The sequence below is a fragment of the Bacillus rossius genome, chromosome 12, assembly GCF_032445375.1.
Source record: "Bacillus rossius redtenbacheri isolate Brsri chromosome 12, Brsri_v3, whole genome shotgun sequence".
NCBI classification, from domain to species: Eukaryota; Metazoa; Arthropoda; class Insecta; order Phasmatodea; family Bacillidae; genus Bacillus; species Bacillus rossius.
Window position 1 is genome coordinate 122,916 of NC_086339.1, and position 23,587 is coordinate 146,502.

Consider the following 23,587-nt stretch of genomic DNA (forward strand, 5'->3'; position numbering starts at 1 on the left):
GTGGTACATGAATCACGCAGAGTTCCTCGCCGTGTCTCTCAGAAGCAGCTGTGTGCCGCGACTCGTGGCACGCCTGCCTGTCCGTGGGCGAGTAGATCCGCAGTCTCGATCCCACTGGGCGAGTCTTTCCCGTGCTCAACTATCCCAGCTTCTCCCATTGTTACGTTGCGTAAGGACGAGCTTCTACGCAGACGTAAACACATGCATTTCAAACACCAGTTACTTTCATAACACCTTTGTCCACATACCCATGGTCACGCACAGTGAAGCATAATATAAATCCATAGAGGGTAGCTTCTATGCACTCGTATTCTTCCTGGGACGAGTGCCTCGTAAGACTGTAACCAATTGTAAACACAGTATGTGCAACTTGGAAATTCACATAAAGGCCCATATTTCCATTAATGCCCTCATGTGCTGAATCAGATGCAACATAGTGACTTTCATCATACAGCTGTTACATAACATAAGTATCTTTACATAGGGCTACAGTTTCTCCTGAAAATACAGAAGTCCAATTCAGGGTGATAGCCGCTCAATGCCTCCAACCACAGACAAGCTCTACGACAACAGCCACTATCATACTACATACTTGTCAAATTCCATATGTATATCGTATACGTAGAGTCCCAAGTCGTGCTGCCTGACCATCAAAGTTGAAGTCCGAACCGAACTTAGAATAATTTTCAAGTCTTCCAGAAGTTCCAGCGAAAACGGGCAGCATGACGTCATATGTCGAGTTGGAGCGTCGGGGCGGCATCTGTACCATCTTCTTTCGGCGGGTGACTGCGACTGTTCCTCGAAACCAGGCCTTTATATACTAGTCTTGAGCAGCTATTGAGATGGCCTAGAACATTCTCCTTTAAACCTTTAAACTTCTGGTTGCTCTTGACAATAGCGGACTTTCGATGATGTAATATATGCTGTTGATGTTGGAGACTTAACTACATTACAATTTTTTCTTGGGTGCGCGCCAGGTTGCCTAAACCACGGGCTTTGGCATCGCTAAAGCTGGCACTAGTGACACAGTAGGGGACACATCTAAGAATTTTAGAGGGAAAAGGGGGGGGGGGGGGGGGGGGGGGTCACATAACACCATAAAATCGTGTTATAGCCATTTTACTTTTCTGAAAATACAGTTTACAAACGAAATACGGAAAAACAAAACTACTCATCCACCTTCAGCGCATTCTTGAATGCTTTTCGTGAGCAGATCCCACTCGGATATGTTGAGCTGTTTTCAAATGGCGTGGTTTCTTCTGAGGCTCTGTACACCGTGTGTGTGGGCGGGGCCCCAGTCTCGCCTACTGCAGACGGTCACACGTCGCCAGATGGAGGCCGAGCTCGGCTCCTCCGGAATAGTCACGTGTGTTACCACTGCACCACTCGCTCCGTACATACTCTTATACTGTATGAAACTGGAAACACAACACACAATGGCCGCCCACGAGACCAACTACAGCTGGAATGGTCATGTATTAATATCAAGTTATGTAAGACTTTCAGTTGTTGATACTCCTTGAAGATGACAGCAGCATGGTGAGCCGAAACGTTTGGCCTGTCATCACTTCCCCAGTCTCGACTCAATTGTCAAAAAGTCGTTATAAACGGCACTTGGTTCCTTATCGCATAAATGCAACCAACTGATTCAGCGACCCAGGGTTCAACGTGTGGTCGACATCAAGGTCACGTGGCACGGAGAGGCAGCCCCGGCACGCGAGTACGACCAGCTCACGGCAATGCCCGCCACATTTCCTCCTCACGGGAAACCCAGGGTCCAATCAACCAAGCTCAAAGAGACATTGCACCTGAATCACACTTTGTAATTCTCAAGTTTTTCATAATATCTTATGTTAATTGTCAAAAAAAAATATTTTCGGTTTATATGTTAAAAAACAGGATTTTTTATGCAATTTCATATTTCCTTCTATGTATTCAGTCCGACCAGTTGCCTGAGAGGAAAATCGAGGACAATCTCTCCATGGTCAACCACCTCCTAGCCTAGTGACCGTCGTGACCATGGGGGGAGGCCTCTTTCCCCCTGGGAATTCCCATCGCTGTGGAGGCAATCCTAACAGTGCAAAGGGGATGATAAACGTAGTCATAAAGTCATAACTATTTTTTAACGAAAACATCTTTGAATATTATAAAGTTAAATATTTTATTGCATGCTTTTAGGCTTAGACCGCCTAGTGAGATAACTTGTGTCGGTACCCTCACACGCAAAACTCTTGAGCCAGGGATTTATTTACCATAAATAAATCCAATACTAAATGTTCTTGACTTTCAGGGTCAATTATTTGTAGCATAAAATCACTGTTGACTTCAGGCATTTCATTAAATTATATACTATGCTTTAACAAAGCCAAATGTTCAAACGAAAATGGCTTCCTTCAGTTTTTATTTCTTTACATTAAGGAGAAATCTCACTATTCATTATATTGATCCTTTTTTTTGTTATCATTACTTTTATTTAGGGGTTATATCTAAAATTTTAAATTGATACTTCCTTTGCATTTTTTTTCCAAACAATACAATTTATTCAATTAATGTAATATGATGTATGTAAAAGGTTGTGAAAGTCCTCATAATTATCATCATTTTCACAAAGTTATACAACCATGATATTACACTAAGCGAATAACCCTTAGAAATATTTGTGGCAGAACTACAAATGCAATGAAGGTATTGAGTTAAAATGTTAGAATAACCCTTAAATAGAAGTAATGATAAAAAAATTAACGAATAATCATGGCATGTTAGACCAGTGTTCAGTATAAATTATTTTTAATTACTTGTCAAGAATTGTCTAGGCCTACCTACAAGCATAAAAACATCAGCTCCAGCAATTTCATGTTTGTACTATTAAAAATAAGTATTTTGTTTTATTTACATTATAAAAACTGTGAAAAAAAATTTTTGTCACACCTTAAAAATACACTACTAATGTAATTACATTTTACACTGCACTGTCTGGTTCAATCTGTTGAAAAAAATTGACAAAATAAAACCAAACACTCATACAGATTACAAGGACACTGTTCAAAACCTGTTCAACACAAATGCAAAAATGTGGAAACAAAGCATTCAACTGGAGAGACCCACTGAGTTGGTACTCTTACCACACATTATTAATCTAAAAAATATTAATGATAAAAGTTACTTCACATTTAATGTAGTAGTTGTCAACATTTAGACATAGATTTTTCACTCGGCCACAATCTTAGAAACAAACCTTAAAGCAAAAAATCACAAACTAGTTACTTCAGTCAGTGCTTTCCTTACCACCATAAATATTTACTAAAGTTTTGTGAAATGAATAACCTCATCATCTGTGTAATGGTTACCGTTGATAGTAAAACAAGTGAAAGGTTACGTCATAACCAGTATAGCTCTCAATGTTCTACTGTGCAAAGTAAAATGACTAATTACTACTACAAAACAAAAACACTTGAACAACAAAACATCACTGATGTACTCTGAAATAAAATTGATGGTCTACTCACGCATCTACAATGAATGGTTCATCACGAATATTTTCTTGGTGATCATCAGGTTTTGCCGCGGTTTCTCCATCAGTAGCTTGTGCTTCATCAAAACTGGAGAATATTTCATTTTCTTTGGTTTCTTTCTGGGTAAAATAACGAATGAATCTATTCAAACACTTGAGAATATAACTAAACACACAAATTAGGCAGCTGTCACTTATTTATATCTAAACATTAAGTAGGCAATTTATCTCACTTATGCTTTAAAAAAATTTAAAAAATATAGCATCATCAAAAAGCACAGTAAACAAGTACTGACCAGTGGCCACACAGCATAGAATTTGGGAAGGAGAAGGGAATGATTGGAGGGTTTTGAACTGCTGCATATGCAGGGGGGGGGGGGGGGGATGGGATATATATACACACACACACATATATATATATAAATCTATCAACCAACAAATGTAGAGAACTTGAAAGCAAACAGTGGGAAAATGAATTCATCCACCACCCTCCACAACCTTTTGAAATGAAATCCGACATATGCTCCTGGTTTAGAGTAGTGTGGAGTACCTCCCAGTTATATGGGGAATCAAAAATTTTGAAAAATAACAGCCTCTTAAAAATGCATAATTGTGATGTGTCAATATAAAATAAATTAATCAGTAGCACTATATAAAATACTTTTTTACACCAAAAAATGTAAATGGCTTCAAACGTCAGGTGCTGTCTGCTGGAGATAATTTTTTTACCACTATTTTTTTTTGTTAGTTAGTTCAACAGAACAGCTACCCGTACTGACAGACGTGTGCAACACTGCACTTTATGAAGTAAAGATTGAGAATTTAAAATTAAAATAGGATGTACAGTAGATAGTAAAAAAACAATTATGCACTGAAAACACATATCAGCTGCACTCCATAATTTGAGATGTGCCTATTAGTATCAAAGAAGAGGAAAATGTTTTTTTTTTCCCTCCCGAAGTTTGTGAGAGTAACTGAACAGCAACCAACGAACTAGTGGAAATCATTTAAAAGCAATGGTAAATTTAAATTAAAGAAGAAATATTATTAAGGTACAAGTTAAATTCAATTAATGATATATGTAGAGTCGTGTGTGTATATAAAGGTGTGAATGAAATTTAAATAGTTAAATGTGTATATCATAATATAAATAGTGTGTTATTGCGGATAGTAAGCAAGACAGTTGTAAGTCGGGGTGAAGGGGGGGGGGGGGGGATGAAAATGGAAATACTATTTGGCGATACTGGTATTTAAATATTTATGTGGAAAATGCACAAAAAAAATTTTTGGCATCGTGAAGTAGAGTACAGTCCCACCCAGTGTATTGTAATTGGTGATACCTGTGTATTTAAATCGTTAAATGGGTGCAAAGAGTAGAAAATTGTTATCCTTGATATGTTGATATTGTGAAGTAGAGTACAGTCCTATCTGGTCTACTCTATTTCACAATACCAATATTTCATTATGTTAAAAATGTGATGTACATGATCCAAATGGCGATATTCGTATTTATTTGGTAAAAAATTCCTCAAATTCAAGTAATATGTTATTGGTATCATAATATAGAATAGAGCTGGGAAAGAGGAGGAAATATATTAAGTTAATGATACCAGAAAACCATATTTATAAGAAAATGACATAAGCAAAAATAGAGAATACAATGTGTCACGATCAAAACCCCCATATTCTAGCGCTTGTCCTAAAAGAAAGTAGGGGTGGTAATGACGTAAACAACGCTAGTTTGGTGATGTCATGAAAAAAAATTATAGTATTGCCTTCTATAGTAGTTCCCTGGGCTCAAAGGCATACAGTATGTAGAACCTACACATGCCACAGACAAAACGTGCAGTAAATATCTTACGCTGCGGCTTTTCCTCAAGGTAAAAATAAAATTAATAAAATACAATTTTGCAACACTACAGATGTTCCTGTACTTACCCTGAAAACAGTGTTAATAAATTCCTACTAGTTTCTCAGAAATCACAGTTTTTAGCTCACATTTCAATACCTGTGCATTGCCGCTCCCACCGCCATTACTGTTTACCCGTGTCGGATTGTATGAACTTTATTCCAATATTGTGAATGGTAGATAAGGTAAGGTTAGCTACGTTAACAATACATTCAAACAATGTGGACAGTTAGTTGGGTTAGTATGGCTGCAATAAAATACTATAAAATATTTCTTATGATTGCTTAGAAATTACCAACTTAAGATGTAGCTATACTAATCTAATCAATCATCCACAATATTTTTAAGTATTGTTACATCGCTAATGTAATCTTAACCTATGAATCATTGTTACTGTGAGATTCAAAACTCTACTTTAAATTAAATGTAAAAAAAAAAACTTTTTTAATTCAAAGACTTTTGGACCAACAACCAACAAATTGAAAACAATGTTTCCCTACAACTACCATTTGCCGCCATATTAACTTTTATTTTAAAAAAATACCTCTCTTTACTAAAGTTCTCCAAAATAAACACAGAAACAATAAATGATAGCATCACTGTATATGCACAGGTATTGTAATGTAAAGTAGAAATTGTGATTTCTTATAAACTATTACAGGTAAATATGTAGTTGGGCAGTATTTGCGAAAAAAAATGTTAAAAATCCGAAAATACTTTTATTCTATGCTCTTTAACTTCCTCTTTTCATTAAAAGCGGCGGAGGTAAGAAATTCCAAATACTTTAGGAGATATCGAATTTTTAAATTTCATCGTATGTAGTTGAGCAGTATTTGCGAAAAAAAATGTTAAAAATCCGAAAATACCTTTATTAGATGCTCTTCAACTTCCTCTTTTCATTAAAAGCGGTGGAGATAAGAAATTCCAAATACTTTAGGAGATATCGAATTTTTAAATGTCATCACAATTATACCAGTGTATTCCTGTGGCTTTTCTTGTTTACGAGTATCTATTTTTTTTTATTGGATAATGATGTCACGTGATTGTACGTGATAGACCAGAATTCAAATGAACAAATACGTGATTATTTACTTCATTTATTATTATTGTTTAAAACAGTGTTTAATTACCGCCTCCAACTTAAGCGAGTTTTTAATGTTTCTAATATTAAAGTCTTATTTGTTATTGTTGCGCAAGTAATAAGTAACAAAAAAATTTTACGTCAGTTGTTACTGTTAATCCTTTGTCCCGGTTTGTTAGGTCAGGTCAGTTACATTATAAATACTTTAAAACTAAAGAACCATTGAAATTAATTCATATTATTTTTAATGTACGCTTAGTTTCAAAGTATTTATAATGTAACTGACCTGACCTAATCGACCATTTTCATTAATTAGGTATTCACAAACACATGGCAATAAAAAAAATTGCATTGGTCGATTGATTACACAGGTCTTGTATAGCAAAATAAGAACGGCGATATCTCATAAAGTATTTGAAATTTCTTATCTCCGCCGCTTTTAATGAAAAGAGGATGTTGAAGAGCATCTAATAAAGGTATTTTCGGATTTTTAACATTTTTTTTCTCGCAAATACAGCTCAACTACATATTTACCCTATTACATATTTATTAATGTTGTTGCAGGAAATACATGAACATCTCTAGGGTTGGAAAATGGTATTTTTGTAATTTTATTTTTATTCTGTGGAAAAGCCGCAACGTAAGAAATTTATTACAGATGCTAGTAGGAATTATGCTACTTTCTATCAATAATTAAAAACATGACAAATTGAAACAAAGTCTTGAATACAGTGAATACACTTTATAGTAAATAACATCTTACTTGGTCAGATGTAAATGAAGCTTCCTTTTTAGACTTCTGCAAATGGTTTTGCATTTTCTCATCAACTAAAAGTGTGTTTACACCAGATTCCTGACTTTCCGAATTGGATGATGGTGCATCACTTGCATTTTCTGATTTTTGCCCCAGTTCACTTGCAGCAATGATGAATAATGTGCTACTGAAACAATAAAAAATTTAAAAAAATCTGAGTTCTTAAATTTAATTTTTTTTATGAATAAATACTGACTTAAAATTAAAAGACATAGATTTTTTAACTGATATCACATGTACGTAATATAACTTACCTGAACAAGACTGATATAATAAAAAACATCAAATAAATGTAAGAAACGTTCATCTTCATTTTACAAATCGTATCTTTTCTTCTAGCATCATTTTTAGTGATGATTTGTTAATACGCTTAGACACAGTGTATATCATCGTTACTAATCACATATAAAAATTATATCGCGTCTAACACACAGATTCATATCATTCAGACAGAGATAACTATTTAAAATGTAACAAAAACTAAAATATTGTGGAATGTTCAATAGGTGAAACAATTTTGACACATTCATTTTCGTTAGGCCCACAGAATACAGAGGGAAGGCCTGACGTGTGATGAGAAATCAGTGCTACCAAACTCTTAAAGCCACTATTCTAGCTCGTTTGTCAGTAAACAATTATTGTTACGTACCTAACAGTAAAAACTTATAACAACTTATTCTTCAGAAAATGATTCATGGTAACGTTCGTAATTTGTGATATTTATTTTTATTTTTTATTATTTTATTTTCAATTTTGCAACTCTCAAACACATTATTTTGAGCATGAATTTGTCATTCGTGTGTATTTATTTTATTATAATTAAGTTAACAATACACTTTTGTAATACAGATTTAAGTCAATGTAGAAATGCTTCATGTGAATAATAATGTTTTAATGAGATTTCATTTGGCTTGGCTGCCTTGAATGTGAATAATGCACAAGAACCAAAAGAATAAAAACAAAACCAAAACCTTAGTTTTCTTGGTTTTTTTCGTCTGCTGTATTGGATACGGCGTGAGTGGACAGTTGAGTTTGGTTAGCAGAGAGGGAATTTTGAAGATGTGACGTGAATTCTTGTACCACGAATATTCAGGTGGCTTATTGTTACAGAAATGGCAGGGGCTGGACGTCAAGACTGTTTAGATGAAGTTGGTTCCCCATCTTCTGTTCAGTTCAATGAGGACAGTTTTTATACTAAAGAAGAAATGCACACTCCACCTAAAGAGTGTCAAATGGGTGATAAAATGGTAACATTTTCAGTGTTTCTTTACATAATTAATATATGCGTATGCATAAAAAAAATGTTTTAGAAAAACTTTTAATTGTTATATCTTCAGAACTGTTGTATAGGGGTTATATGCATTAGTTTTACCTATTCTACCATAATTGTAAAGGTCTTCCGTGGCTCTTGATTACCAACATGTCTACTATGTGACAAAGGTTGAGAGTTCTACAAGGAGGTAGGAGGGTAAGAAGGGCAGATTGGTAGTATGCCCTGGGTGTCAGATTGGTTGGGTGTTCACACACACCATAAAATAAATAAGTTGGGGAGGAAATTTATGTTATACGTTGCCTCTGGTGAAATTTTGACTAAATTCAATCATAAAGTAGTATCCCAACCCCTGGCAAGAGTAAATATGTAACTCAAATTTGTGTACATAAGAGTTTGTTCTGAAGTGATTCAACACACTATAATTCCTCCGAGTAGTGGCTTCTGAAAAATGGGGTGAATAATAAAGTGAATGTTTGGGTTAGTTTAGGTCAGCTGCATTAGTAATAAGTTAAAATAATTTTAAAAATATTAGAATTCTAGGATTTCATGCATTAAAAATGTTTGACAGAACTAACCAATCTATGTTACTAATTTTCTAGGTGCCATCACTGTGAGGTATTAACTTAAGAAGTATGTGCATTTTAATAGAAGTTAAGTCAACCCAAGTAAAGATTGCTAAACTTACAAACAAGGTGATGTCACTGCAGCCCATTTACTGTTAAATGTGCCAGTGTTTTTTACAGTACTAGCAGGATAGGCCATGATGACAGTGGCAAAGCGACTTTACTACCACCTATTCCTGTAAAGGGGCTAAATGTCTAGAAATTGAGCTGACAGTAACATTGTAATTCATTCTAAATATATTTACAAATAGTGCAATCAACAAAATACTTGGAGACTGTCATAAAAGCTACATGCTTACAGGGCTGTTGTGAATGACGTGGGGGGAGGGGGAATTGCTAATAGAATTAATTAATTGGAAACCTTACAAATACATGTGATACACAGATTATGTTTACAGTTAAGGTCACTAATGTTTACAGTTATAAGATTATTTTTTTAACTGGTTTGAAAAATTGTACATTAAGTAATTGTGAAAGGACCCAACAAAATTATTTGCCCCATAGTTTCTCTAGATGTTCCTGCATGTTTGATGATCTTCGTTGAAACTTTGACAATATTCTGCATTTTCTTGAACTACTGTAGTCAGTAATGCAGTAGTTCATATTATCAAGCTTATGGATCTTTGTCGACTGTTTATACTTATAAGTAGTATGACCTACAGTGAACAACACAAATATATTATGTCTTTATACTCTTGTGGTTACTATTTTTCATGACAAATTTTAACATCTGCTAATCCAGTATAACTTTTTATTTGCTTGCTGTAAACAATTTTCATGTCTCTTAAGATTTAGTTTAAAATATTTTATTTCTTCTGTAAACTCTTCTGAAGCTATAGTGCTGGTCTAAGTGGAAAAAACAATGGGTACAGGCAGAGAGATACTCAAGGTCATTTATGTAAACAATAATTACCTACCATAGATGTATTTGAACAACTTGCCTTATTTTCCTACTTCAGTCTCACCACTGTTTTTTTTTTTTTTTTTTAGTTAGTTTGTTGGAGCTTTGAAAACTTATTTTTCAGTGTGTACATGTTTGCCTGGTGGATGCGAACTTGCAAGCTGATGTGTATATTGTGTTCAGTCTGTGTACTCACAGACCATATATCACAGAGTGTGCGTACAAGAGTATAAATAATTAAAACACTGATGCAATATTTCAAACTCATTAAATTTTTGTATCCTTTTTTTTTGTATCAATTTATTTAAATTCATTTTCCTTACAGCTGAAAACACTAAAACGGTAGATACAAAATCAAAATTGCTACCATATAAGTACAGAAATGAGCATTAACAATTAATACTTACAAAATGGACAAACTTCTATTCATCTCTAGATAATGCTAGATTATACAACACACATAAAAGTTTGAATATACAACTTTTTAAGTTTTTTTAATTGGTGTACAATAAATACAACTACAAATTAAAAAAGAAGAATAAAGTTTAGATTAAATTAAATGTAGTCTAGTAAATAATTTTGTATGTTTGAATGTTTAATCAGAAAAAGTAATTTTCAATTTCATTTTTTAATGTGAGAGTGTCTGTATATAATATAATAATTATAGAATATACCTAATAATAGTCCAGTAGTGCCTGGTAAGTGCTTCCCTGAAACCTGAGGAAATTGTGTTTATAAGTGCCACAATGTAGGAAATAAAATCAGTACCAACAAAATAATAAATACCTACAACCTAACATCTTTACCTTTTTATTGTTAAAGTTATATTTCTGAATTAGGTAAAATATTATTGTGTGTGACAGTGTGTAATTTGAAGGATTAAATGCAGTATAACACTAAAACCCAGTTACAGTTCAACATTGGAATAAAGCAAGTGTATTAGTTTCCTTTGCTGCTGGTGGTTTGAAGCATGTGAGCGGTGGCAGTTGTGTTGATCCGCAGGTGATTGAGCAGTTGTATGGCAGTCCAGTCCTGGTGTTCCTTCAGCCACACAGCCTGGCATCCGCATCGTCCAAGACGTCCAGCCCGGGACGATTCTGCCGCATTTGTCACGAAGGTAGCTCAGCGACTGCTGTACAGACGTAGCAACACTTTTTCTTAGTACATATGTCGACTCTTGATCTCAGGGCCATTGGCGGAAACCAAGGGTCCAAGGACAAATAATATTGTGTAACTATTCAAACCCAATAATTAAAAAAAAAAATACTCAAGACTGTAAAGTTTACTGTGACCATAACTGTTAAAATGAACCGGTCATACTGCATTACTTGTAAGGTTTGCTATGAATTCTATTCACGATAGACGTGCAGTTTTCATCCTATCAGGGTAAACCCAAACATTATAATAAATGTTGAAACTCAACCCAACCCCTGTGGTGCCCAGGCATAGGGCATGTTTCCCTACCCTCTCGGTAGCCCTGCCTGATCTAGATGGCCTCCAATACTTTCATCAGTTTATCATTTTCTTGTGCATAGCTAAACAATCTCTATCTAAGTGATCTGATTTTCATCAAAACCTCATTTCACAAATGTATCTTATTTTGTATTGTCTGGGCCAATGTAACAATACAGCTTCATAAAACCCTACAGTATTATAAGTGTTCAGTTATACATTATGCAGCTGATTAAATCTCTTCAAAATTTGCTTTTTGCACAAAGAAAGCAATAATTGATATATGTCCGGCATTTGTCTATGATTGAATGTGTACCCACTTTCATGTTGAAGTACTTTCACGAAGTGACTGCATGTGTGTGGGCCGAGTTGTTCCAGACGACAGGCTGGAGGGCTTCGTCTCCCCGTGCGACTGCTCCGGCACCCAGGGCCTGGTCCACATCAAGTGCCTGGAGAAGTGACTATGTGTGGGCCGAGTTGTTCCAGACGACAGGCTGGAGGGCTTCGTCTCCCCGTGTGACTGCTCCGGCACCCAGGGCCTGGTCCACATCAAGTGCCTGGAGAAGTGACTATGTGTGGGCCGAGTTGTTCCAGACGACAGGCTGGAGGGCTTCGTCTCCCCGTGCGACTGCTCCGGCACCCAGGGCCTGGTCCACATCAAGTGCCTGGAGAAGTGACTATGTGTGGGCCGAGTTGTTCCAGACGACAGGCTGGAGGGCTTCGTCTCCCCGTGCGACTGCTCCGGCACCCAGGGCCTGGTCCACATCAAGTGCCTGGAGAAGTGACTATGTGTGGGCCGAGTTGTTCCAGACGACAGGCTGGAGGGCTTCGTCTCCCCGTGCGACTGCTCCGGCACCCAGGGCCTGGTCCACATCAAGTGCCTGGAGAAGTGACTATGTGTGGGCCGAGTTGTTCCAGACGACAGGCTGGAGGGCTTCGTCTCCCCGTGCGACTGCTCCGGCACCCAGGGCCTGGTCCACATCAAGTGCCTGGAGAAGTGACTATGTGTGGGCCGAGTTGTTCCAGACGACAGGCTGGAGGGCTTCGTCTCCCCGTGCGACTGCTCCGGCACCCAGGGCCTGGTCCACATCAAGTGCCTGGAGAAGTGACTATGTGTGGGCCGAGTTGTTCCAGACGACAGGCTGGAGGGCTTCGTCTCCCCGTGCGACTGCTCCGGCACCCAGGGCCTGGTCCACATCAAGTGCCTGGAGAAGTGACTATGTGTGGGCCGAGTTGTTCCAGACGACAGGCTGGAGGGCTTCGTCTCCCCGTGCGACTGCTCCGGCACCCAGGGCCTGGTCCACATCAAGTGCCTGGAGAAGTGACTATGTGTGGGCCGAGTTGTTCCAGACGACAGGCTGGAGGGCTTCGTCTCCCCGTGTGACTGCTCCGGCACCCAGGGCCTGGTCCACATCAAGTGCCTGGAGAAGTGACTATGTGTGGGCCGAGTTGTTCCAGACGACAGGCTGGAGGGCTTCGTCTCCCCGTGCGACTGCTCCGGCACCCAGGGCCTGGTCCACATCAAGTGCCTGGAGAAGTGACTATGTGTGGGCCGAGTTGTTCCAGACGACAGGCTGGAGGGCTTCGTCTCCCCGTGCGACTGCTCCGGCACCCAGGGCCTGGTCCACATCAAGTGCCTGGAGAAGTGACTATGTGTGGGCCGAGTTGTTCCAGACGACAGGCTGGAGGGCTTCGTCTCCCCGTGCGACTGCTCCGGCACCCAGGGCCTGGTCCACATCAAGTGCCTGGAGAAGTGACTATGTGTGGGCCGAGTTGTTCCAGACGACAGGCTGGAGGGCTTCGTCTCCCCGTGCGACTGCTCCGGCACCCAGGGCCTGGTCCACATCAAGTGCCTGGAGAAGTGACTATGTGTGGGCCGAGTTGTTCCAGACGACAGGCTGGAGGGCTTCGTCTCCCCGTGCGACTGCTCCGGCACCCAGGGCCTGGTCCACATCAAGTGCCTGGAGAAGTGACTATGTGTGGGCCGAGTTGTTCCAGACGACAGGCTGGAGGGCTTCGTCTCCCCGTGTGACTGCTCCGGCACCCAGGGCCTGGTCCACATCAAGTGCCTGGAGAAGTGACTATGTGTGGGCCGAGTTGTTCCAGACGACAGGCTGGAGGGCTTCGTCTCCCCGTGCGACTGCTCCGGCACCCAGGGCCTGGTCCACATCAAGTGCCTGGAGAAGTGACTATGTGTGGGCCGAGTTGTTCCAGACGACAGGCTGGAGGGCTTCGTCTCCCCGTGCGACTGCTCCGGCACCCAGGGCCTGGTCCACATCAAGTGCCTGGAGAAGTGACTATGTGTGGGCCGAGTTGTTCCAGACGACAGGCTGGAGGGCTTCGTCTCCCCGTGCGACTGCTCCGGCACCCAGGGCCTGGTCCACATCAAGTGCCTGGAGAAGTGACTATGTGTGGGCCGAGTTGTTCCAGACGACAGGCTGGAGGGCTTCGTCTCCCCGTGTGACTGCTCCGGCACCCAGGGCCTGGTCCACATCAAGTGCCTGGAGAAGTGACTATGTGTGGGCCGAGTTGTTCCAGACGACAGGCTGGAGGGCTTCGTCTCCCCGTGCGACTGCTCCGGCACCCAGGGCCTGGTCCACATCAAGTGCCTCGAGAAGTGGCTCTCCTCTTCCAACACAGACAAGTGCGAGATCTGCAAGTTCAAGTTCAGCATCCGCAAGCATCCCCAACATCTGTGGCAGGTAAGTGAGCAGTCTGCATGTATGCTTTGAACTGGTCCACCGCCTGTTTCACACCACCATTAAATTTTTACGAAAAGAATACTTGTGCCGGATGTATTTTTCTATTTGTTATGTATATTGTCAAATCTCTGTTCTTGACTTCTCACTTGAATAAAAGTAGATATCTCCCCCATCCCAGGTTCAGAAGTATGCCTTTCAGGTGCATGCTTCATGTACCTTTATTGATTTGAAACATGGTTAGAAACTTGTCATTAGTGTTCTCATGCATGAGAAATATTGAAAAGGTTTTCCAAGAAAAATGCCAACAGTCATGGGGTAGGGTAACTATTTTTAAATATGCACACTGTTCCGCATGTATGTAAAACATCTTTAAATGCTGGGATAGATTTTTATGATAGGATTTCCAGAATTTTTCACCAAAACCCTGTTCTGTGTTGTGTTGTATCGGCTGTAATGACTCAGTTGTCGACGACATGTTGCATCAAAGTAAAGTAAAATACAATAATGAGAGTGTGATTACATTATAAACTCGGCTACACCTGCATTTCAGAATGCCACATATTTGTTCTGGATCCAGACTGAGAAGCTCGGTGGTTTCCCGAATGGCACGACGTAGGTGTGCAATGGTTGTTGCAGTGGCTGTACAGCCACCAGGCTGGCGTGTCAGGCCCTCACGGCATCTACGGAGACCTGCTGTGCCTGGTGATCCTGGCGCCGCTGTGTCTGGTGTCTGTGTACCTGTGTGGCATGGGTGCGGCCGTGTACATGAGGCACGGCATCTGGGAGGGCACTGGCCTCGCCCTGCTGTGCTGCTTCCTGCTGCTCACCTTCGTGCTGTGGTGCACCGTGACCATCAGGTAGCACTCCCAGTGCCCGTCACACCTGGGCGATGCTGTGTCTAGTGTCTGTGTACCTGTGTGGCATGGGCGCGGCCGTGTACATGAGGCACGGCATCTGGGAGGGCACTGGCCTCGCCCTGCTGTGCTGCTTCCTGCTGCTTACCTTCGTGTTGTGGTGCACCGTGACCATCAGGTAGCACTCTCAGTGCCCGTCACACCTGGGCGATGCTGTGTCTAGTGTCTGTGTACCTGTGTGGCATGGGCGCGGCCGTGTACATGAGGCACGGCATCTGGGAGGGCACTGGCCTCGCCCTGCTGTGCTGCTTCCTGCTGCTCACCTTCGTGTTGTGGTGCACCGTGACCATCAGGTAGCACTCTCAGTGCCCGTCACACCTGGGCGATGCTGTGTCTAGTGTCTGTGTACCTGTGTGGCATGGGCGCGGCCGTGTACATGAGGCACGGCATCTGGGAGGGCACTGGCCTCGCCCTGCTGTGCTGCTTCCTGCTGCTTACCTTCGTGTTGTGGTGCACCGTGACCATCAGGTAGCACTCTCAGTGCCCGTCACACCTGGGCGATGCTGTGTCTAGTGTCTGTGTACCTGTGTGGCATGGGCGCGGCCGTGTACATGAGGCACGGCATCTGGGAGGGCACTGGCCTGCTGTGCTGCTTCCTGCTGCTCACCTTCGTGCTGTGGTGCACCGTGACCATCAGGTAGCACTCCCAGTGCCCGTCACACCTGGCCGAGGCTACCTCTCGATTGTCTGTGTTGAGAAACTGCATTGGTTTTGTGTTGAGTTCCATTTGGACACATTCATTTCAGATGAGTTCTACTTCGTGATTTCTGTTTAGAATATTTTTTGATTCTAATGTTTCATACACTTAAGAGTAATTTAAAGATAACAATACATAATGGTTGTTTACAGTTTTTTTGAAAACGGTTGAATATAGCCATTACGGTATTGAGACACTTTCCTGGGTTGTGGGGACGTGTGCCATCTCCCCTATGTAAAAGGGAGTGACACAGTTACTTACTTCTATTTTCAATTGATTTGGAAGTTTTAGTGTTTTTTTTAAAAACACACCTACATGTTTAACCAATCGTAGGGTTTGCATTTCGCAAAATTATATAATTGTGGTTGGTAATTTTTGTATGTTTATTATCGGTACCAATTTTTTTTTATTATGCTTGATTAAATTTAAAGTGGAAATTGTTCATCTTGTAACCATATTCACCCATATTTTACCTCTTAGGGCTGGAATTGGGCATAATGGTAAAATTATAGTTTGTTTTTATGTGTGTCAATTTTTTTTCCGTAGTATCTTTTGTTATGCTCGTTTACTTTAGAGATATAATTAATTAATTATCTTCAAACCATATTGACCTCATATTCACCCCTTAGGTATTGAACTTCGCAAAATGGTAGTTTGCAGATGTTTACTTGTGGCATGTAAAATGATTATTATGCTTTATTTAATTCAGAGATATAATTATTAATCTTAAAAAAACTGACTCTTTTTTTCTCCTCTTTAGGGTTGCATTTCGCAAAATGTAAAGTTTGGTTGTTGTGTTTGTATATCTTTATTGGTACCCAATATCATTTGTTATGCTTAATTAAATCTGGAGATATAATTATTATTCTTAAGAGCATACTCACTTCTTTTTCACCTCTTAGGGGTTGAACTTCACAAAATATAAAAATTGTGGATTGTTGTTTTCATATTGTTATTATTGGTATCCCAAATTATTTACCACCCTTAATAAATTTGAATATTTAATAATTACTCGTAAAAACATACATACTCTTTCTTCATCCTTTAGCAGGGGCGCAACAACAGGGGGGGGGGCAAGGGTATTTTGCCCCCCCTCTGAAACCTTGAAGTGGGGGCAAACGGGGGCAAAGAAAGTGCTGTGTAATCAATTTTTAGATAATGAAACTGCTTAAATAGCACCATTTTCCACCTTGAAATACAAATTTTCCCCGGGGAGGACCCCCCCCCCCCCCCAACCCTCACTTCAATAGGGGGGATCAATGATTCTTTATAAAAAAGGTATATTGCCCCCCCCCCCCCCTTTTTTTGGAAATTTAGTTGTTGCGCCCCTGTCCTTTAGGGGGTGATTTTTGCAAAATATAAAAATTTTGGTTGTTTTTGTAAATTTATTATTGGTACCCAATATCATTTATTACACTTAATTCAATTTGGAGTTATTATTATTCATCTTTAAAACATACTTACCCCTTTTAACCTTTTAGGGGTTGAATTACACAAAATATAAAAATTTTGTTTGATAGTTTTTGTAAGTTAATTATTGGTACCAAATATCTTTTCTTTAACTTGATTAGTTGCAAAAATATAATTACTTATCTTAAAACTGTATCTACTCCTTTTTCACCTCCTTAGGGGTGGAATTCTGTAATTATATATAGCCTAGTTTATAAGTTGGACAAAGATATTCCTAGAAAAAAGTTCATAAAAATCAGGCAAGTAGTTTTTGATTGATGCTTGATCAAATGGACAAACAGACAAAAATTTTAAAAACTATATTTTTAATTAATAACTGCTCACTGATGATGGTGACTGCAATGTCGACCGAAACGTCGGTGAATTATTCGTCAAGGACACAGCTACAACCCAGAAGCCAAGCTACTTATATTTTTAATTATCAATGTAAATAGCCATTTTCAATAGTTTTTTCAACATTTCATCCAATGTACAGACTTTTTGTTGTAAACAGTTTTATTTTTACTATAGATATCAGGCTGGGCTCTACAAATACAGGCACCAGATCGCCTTGGTGGGTACTAACTTGTGCCAGTTTGTGCCAAGGTTTTGAAAGCATCAGCCAAATTTGTTGTAACTAAATATTTAATAGAATTGACTGTATCCAAAAATCTGGTACGGTATATCAATTGCAATACATTAACTCTAATTGTACTGATACTTACCAAGTTGCTATATAGGTACCAATTAGTACTTTAATGTTAAAGTAAAATCAAAAATTAGAATCACAAAAGTATATATATATATTTTATCACTGGCTCCTAGATTTTGTGCCTGGTTTGTAAACTTTAAGAGATTGTATAGATGCCTGCAATAAGGCTTACATGAACCCCTCTCAATAGCTTTGCTGCTTGGTTTATTCATGAAGCCAGAAGGCTTCTTGGTGCTGGTGTCGGGGATGCCGCCTGAAGGGCGACTGCTGTGCCCAGGTTCCACCTGAAGGTGTTCCGCAGCTGGCAGGCGAGGAACCAGGTGGTACACCTGCAGGAAGTGCACTACCGTTACCGGAGAGGCGGGGAGCGCGTGGAAGCCATCGTGGGCGGACGCCTGGCGGAGCAGATAGTGCCGGACATCATCAGCCACGTCTAGCAGCGAGACTTGCCTGCCCACAGTTACTGTCATCAAAACACTATTGGGAGAACGTAGTTTTGAGACTTCATATTCAATCTGCAAGTACGTTCTCCGGAAATTAATTGTGACTGATGCCAAAGGAAGTCTATAAATTTTGAAGGGAATTGTTAAACCAAACTATTGAAATAATTTTCTTTCTGTTTTTATACATTTTGTATCAAGTTATTTGAACTTTTTTTAAACAATAATGTGACCTGCACAAAATTTAAAATTGGTATACCAATACTGCCAACCTGAGGAAACAAAATTTGGCATAGCCGAGACACATTTTACTACATTCCATCTTTTGCACAATCTTGTAATGATTTTTGGTTGCCTTTGACTTATTTTAAAGAGAATTTGTATATACTTGTGATTTTTGTTCACTTTTTTTTTTCATATACACTGCATAAAAATCACTGAAATTGTGAAAAAATTTTAACTGTGATAGTTTTAAAACATTAACATTTGCAATAAATATGTGCATTGTTTGTAGTGCATATAGTACTCATTGATATGGAAAATAACATACATGTTCAGTATACTTGGTTATAATTACTCAATTTTTTTTAAATTGCTTTGAAACTTTTTTTTATATAAAAATTCTTTGGGTGTGTGCATTGTCAAATACGTACCTACTTAATTTCATCTCCTCTCATGGATTAATGGTTTATTGCTTCCTGTTTGTTCAAACTTCTTCCTATATATGTACTATTCCTTCACTCCTGAAATTATTTTAGTTTATTGTGTTGTAATAGTTTCACTGCCTCAGTGATGATAATACTACTTCTATTTTTTATAAAGCATTCTTTTTCTCTAAAAACACTTGCATGTACATTCCTTCTTTTTATTTTCTACATATAGTGGGACACTGTTAACAAGTTAAGTAAATAAAACTTTTAACATCCATTACTAAATAACTATTTGCAACTGGCTTTTCGTTGCATTATTTAGAATATTCTTAAGTATGGAGTAACTTTGATCTCATTCGTGCATGATACCATATACTGTACTCAACCTGAATTTTCTATGAGTATTAACAAAAGTCTGATTAGTCTAATTTTTATTATATTTAATGTCAAATTTTTGTTTTGAGTATAAAAATCTGTATCTTAATTGTAATTTTATGTTCTAGGGAGTTTTCAACTTTGTCTTTCATGACAATTTGTGAACATTATCAAAAAACATTTTCTTGTATAGTGAAGTTCAATTATGTTGCAAATTTCTTGCATACTCAACCCTCCAAAAATTGCTGTGGTGCTGGAGAAATAGCCATAAACATAGATTTTAAACTTATATCATTATATAGTATTGTATACACAATTAGAATATAGTTGAGGGTTACTGGTGGAAATATTATACTTATTATGGTTGTGCCTCGTAGCTAGTTGTAGTTTTTGCCGATATTTTGAACTTCACGATTGCATATATATTTGTTTTGTTAATATAAATAAACATATTTTCCACCTAAAAATAATGCATAATGTGATAGTTAAGAATATATGAACACTTGTTATTTTTTTTATATGTAAATAGATATTTGTTATGTAGTGTTATTTTTATAGTTGTCACATGAAAAAATATTTTACGAATGTTGAATAAATTATTTTACTAGTACCAAAGATATTTTAAAGTTTGTAAATGTATCTTAAAGGATTCTTTTTTCGACAATTAAGCCTAGTTCTATTGATACGATAGTGGATACTGTTACACTAGAATGTAAGTGGCATCCACGTGTTTTGTCAATGATAAAATAAGAGGGCTTATTAAAAAGGTTTGAGTCTGAGGCTCTCTTGTGCAAATAGTATAAGGAAAATCTTTTATGCATACAGTATTTTTATTGCGCTCAGTTTTATCTCATAAGAAGCAATAATTTAGTACTGTATTTTCAGTCCAAACAAATTCATTTTGGAATTAAATCATTTCAGGGTTATGAAATTTAAAAAAATCTGTGTGATAATAGTTCTACTGATGTCACTACATAATGACTCTTTAATACAGAAACCCCAAATGATACCATTTTAGTACAAAAGTGTAAAAATCATTTAATTTGTAAAGGTGAAAAAACTTCAAATAGCATTAAACTTTTCATAAGTAGAGCATCCTCTTTTGAATTTTTACATTTCACCTGAAGTGCCTTAACTCATTGTACAAATAGTCAGGGTTCTCGCATCTGTGCTTTTTTTTTTTTTTTGTTCAGAAAATTGTCTAGAAAATTGTTGTCTTTATCAATAAGTAAGTTTTTGTTCCTATCAAGTTACCATTTCGCAGAACTTTTTAGAAGTGGCATATGTATTGTACTTTTGTTCACTTGTACATCATGTGCTTTGTTAAATATATTTAAATAAAAGATAAAATTTTACCGTAAAAATTTATTTTATCCCTGCGTTTAAGTGCTTAGTGTTGATAGGGCCCTAAAAATTAGAGATTAATTAGTAATACGGCGGTTCCCAAACGGTGGGTCGCGACTCTATCCTAAAACTATCAAAAACCATCAAATAAACCATCTGAAAAGATAAGAAAAATCGAAACAAATCAAATTCTGTGCAAACACACAGCTATTAAATAAATAACTGTTTTGTTACAAAGTGCTTATTATTTTGTCAACCATTTTCATTTTCAAATCAGAACACACATTGTTTATCAATAATCAATTGGTATCTTAAAATATATATATATATCTGCTTAAGGGGATTGGTGCACCAGCATCGTATTAAAAAAAACAATATATTTGTTAATGATTCAGCTGCTAGAGAAGATTTGAACCATTCTGGTGTAAAATTTATTTTTTTATTTTTTTATTTTAATTAAGTTATTGCTGATTTTCGGGAATTTTTTAAATTCAAGCTTTATTAAAAAACTATAAAGAATTCAGTGGTAAAACTTTCGCAGATAAATTTTCAGACACGGGAGATATAACTGTGACCATTATTTTATCTGTAATCATTATTAATTTAACGTATTTACAATTTGAATTTTAATAAATAAGCTGCTACGAAATTACGTGATATTCATTTGCGAATTTAATAACATTCGCGTTTTCATTTGTAATTCAAACGCCTACATATATGTCGGCTGAATGATTGACTTTATTTTAGTCTTTAGCTTATTGCAGTCGGACCTAAAGTAAAAATGTAGCTGTAGAAATTTGAGCAGCGTGCAAGCTCGGATACGAGGAATTATGGAGCGCGCTGGACAGTAGTGACACCTTGCGACAGTTTTCCAAACTTTTTGCAGCTCGTTCCCACCCAGCCACAGCTGTCTGCTGTTTACGAAGGGGAGACGGGATTTCGCGGGAAACTGATATGAAGGTCAACGTACTCATTTTCAGTAGATAAGAGAACGTGTTTGGTATAGCTCGGCCTATAATTGAATGGTTATTCTCTGTTATTATTTAGCACAGTGATTTAGCTAGATGTTTTTTGTTGTAAGCGTGAGATTTATTCAGGAATAAAATGCAGAAGAAACCTCCACCAAGCAGCGTACACAAAAGAACAAAACTATCGAAAACCATTAGAGCGCTTAGAAAAAAGAATAAAGAAAGATACGAGATTATTTTATTATAGCTTTTTTTACCATTTATATTTATTTTTCAGAGTTGCGTATGTACAACGCGATGGACGCGATGCGACAACAAAAAGATGTGTAAAATTTTAAACATGTTTTTTTTTGGTTTTTTCAGCAATGCGTGAACCATTCATTAACTATACTCAACATGTATCCGTATAATTACGTTTGAGTTTTTTTTTATGACAGGCACCAATGTTAACAAGTTTATTAAGCCACAATAGACTTTTTTCAGAAAACTAAGTGTAGCAGAAAACACTCAACATAGTCTCACACAAAATCAGTTTACATGAATGCAGTTTTAAGAAGTAAGCTACGTAAATAATAGTTAAAAATTATTTAATATCTGCTGGTAACGTTTCCAAAGTATCAGCTTCGCCTTCATTCACGAACATTATTCGTGAGCTTATTTATTTATTATGCTGGCTATTCGTTGGTGACTGTTAGGACTGCAAAATTAGTAAATATTTTTCACCCTATCCTGAGTTAAATCTAAGTGTGCGCGGTTAGATGAGGACCTAGATGTGTCTCAGGCTTACGCCTTTACACTCTACTCATGCGGGGTATTAACCATGCGCGTAAGGGCGCGTTGCCATTGACCTGTAGGATAGTCTCAACAATCCTCTACGAACTCGAAAAATGTCACCTGCTCATTGCCTACTTGACTTGTGACAACTGTTTGTTGTAATGCCTGTGATTCATCGTTGATTTTGTTGAGGAGTTTTCAGTGATTCAGAGCCTCCCATTTAACTGTGGCCGAATTGAAGAAGCATGTTACATGCTTGAATTCATAGCGAATGGAAACCACAAATATTTACTGATGTAGTGGTTGGTAAAAAAAATATTATTCGTATCGCGTCCATCGCTTCGCGCCATTATGGCTCCTATATTACATGGATTTATAAAATATAACGATTCATTTACGACACTTAAGATAAGGTGTGTAGGATTTTAAGAATTCACTTGAATTAATATTTAAGAACATATTTCAGGATAACTTATGTAGACGCTCGTACAGACGGCACCGGTTGTGATGACTCATTGTTACCAGAGCAGGGGCCACGCATGTGAAACCTCAACACAACTCGAAAATCAGTAAGTGTTACATTGAAATGTGTCTGCTACAAATGTTCAGGAATTATAACTTTGAAATCGAGTAGAAATATTCCTGCAATCAGCATTAGGTATATTTTAATATACATTGAAAGCGAATCATTAAGTAGCTTCAAAATCCAAATACCGGAATACAGATAGTCTGTAACAATACAGACCTCACAGACTAGATATGGTCCAGATTGTTAATACTAACACATTTGAAAAAAAACTGACTAGTTACTGAATATGTTGAAATTTTGTAAACCTGTTACTTTAGATGATTGGTGATGTAATAATGTCTCTTGGAAACTACATAAGATTTTAACTGCTTTTATTTCTCCATAAATTCGCAAATCACCATGGCAGCCATTTTACGATCATGATTTAATTCTTAAATTTTAAATTAGTTTATTTGTTGAGAGCCTGGTA

The 23,587-nt window shown here is 37.9% G+C and overlaps 2 protein-coding genes across 5 annotated transcripts in view; one reads left to right on the forward strand and one right to left on the reverse strand.

Annotated features, from left to right (window-relative positions):
* Positions 1-7,916, reverse strand: part of LOC134537291 (SUN domain-containing ossification factor) — a 65,864-nt gene extending 57,948 nt beyond the window's left edge. The window contains exons 1-3 of one of the 3 annotated variants that reach the window (XM_063377566.1): positions 7,570-7,916; positions 7,265-7,439; positions 3,507-3,631 (exon numbers count right to left, since the gene is read on the reverse strand). In XM_063377566.1, coding sequence (XP_063233636.1) covers positions 3,507-3,631; positions 7,265-7,439; positions 7,570-7,628 — 359 coding nt within the window. In that variant the 5' untranslated portion in view covers positions 7,629-7,916. Of the gene's footprint in view, positions 1-3,506; positions 3,632-7,264; positions 7,443-7,569 lie in introns of those variants that run through there. The other 2 variants (XM_063377565.1, XM_063377573.1) reach the window with 2 other exon arrangements.
* Positions 7,909-20,867, forward strand: LOC134537292 (E3 ubiquitin-protein ligase MARCHF2-like). 2 transcript variants are annotated; one of them, XM_063377575.1, is made up of 6 exons: positions 7,909-8,012; positions 8,426-8,562; positions 11,115-11,229; positions 14,103-14,266; positions 14,903-15,123; positions 18,316-20,867. In XM_063377575.1, exons 1-6 carry the CDS (start codon positions 8,003-8,005, stop codon positions 18,473-18,475), a joined length of 807 nt encoding a protein of 268 aa, XP_063233645.1. In that variant the 5' UTR covers positions 7,909-8,002; the 3' UTR covers positions 18,476-20,867. The 2 variants fall into 2 exon arrangements, with proteins under 2 accessions (XP_063233645.1, XP_063233644.1); XM_063377574.1 differs by lacking the exons at positions 7,909-8,012; positions 18,316-20,867 and adding an exon at positions 8,158-8,329 and having other exon boundaries at positions 11,943-14,266; positions 14,903-15,058.
* The last annotated feature ends 2,720 nt before the right edge of the window (positions 20,868-23,587 follow it).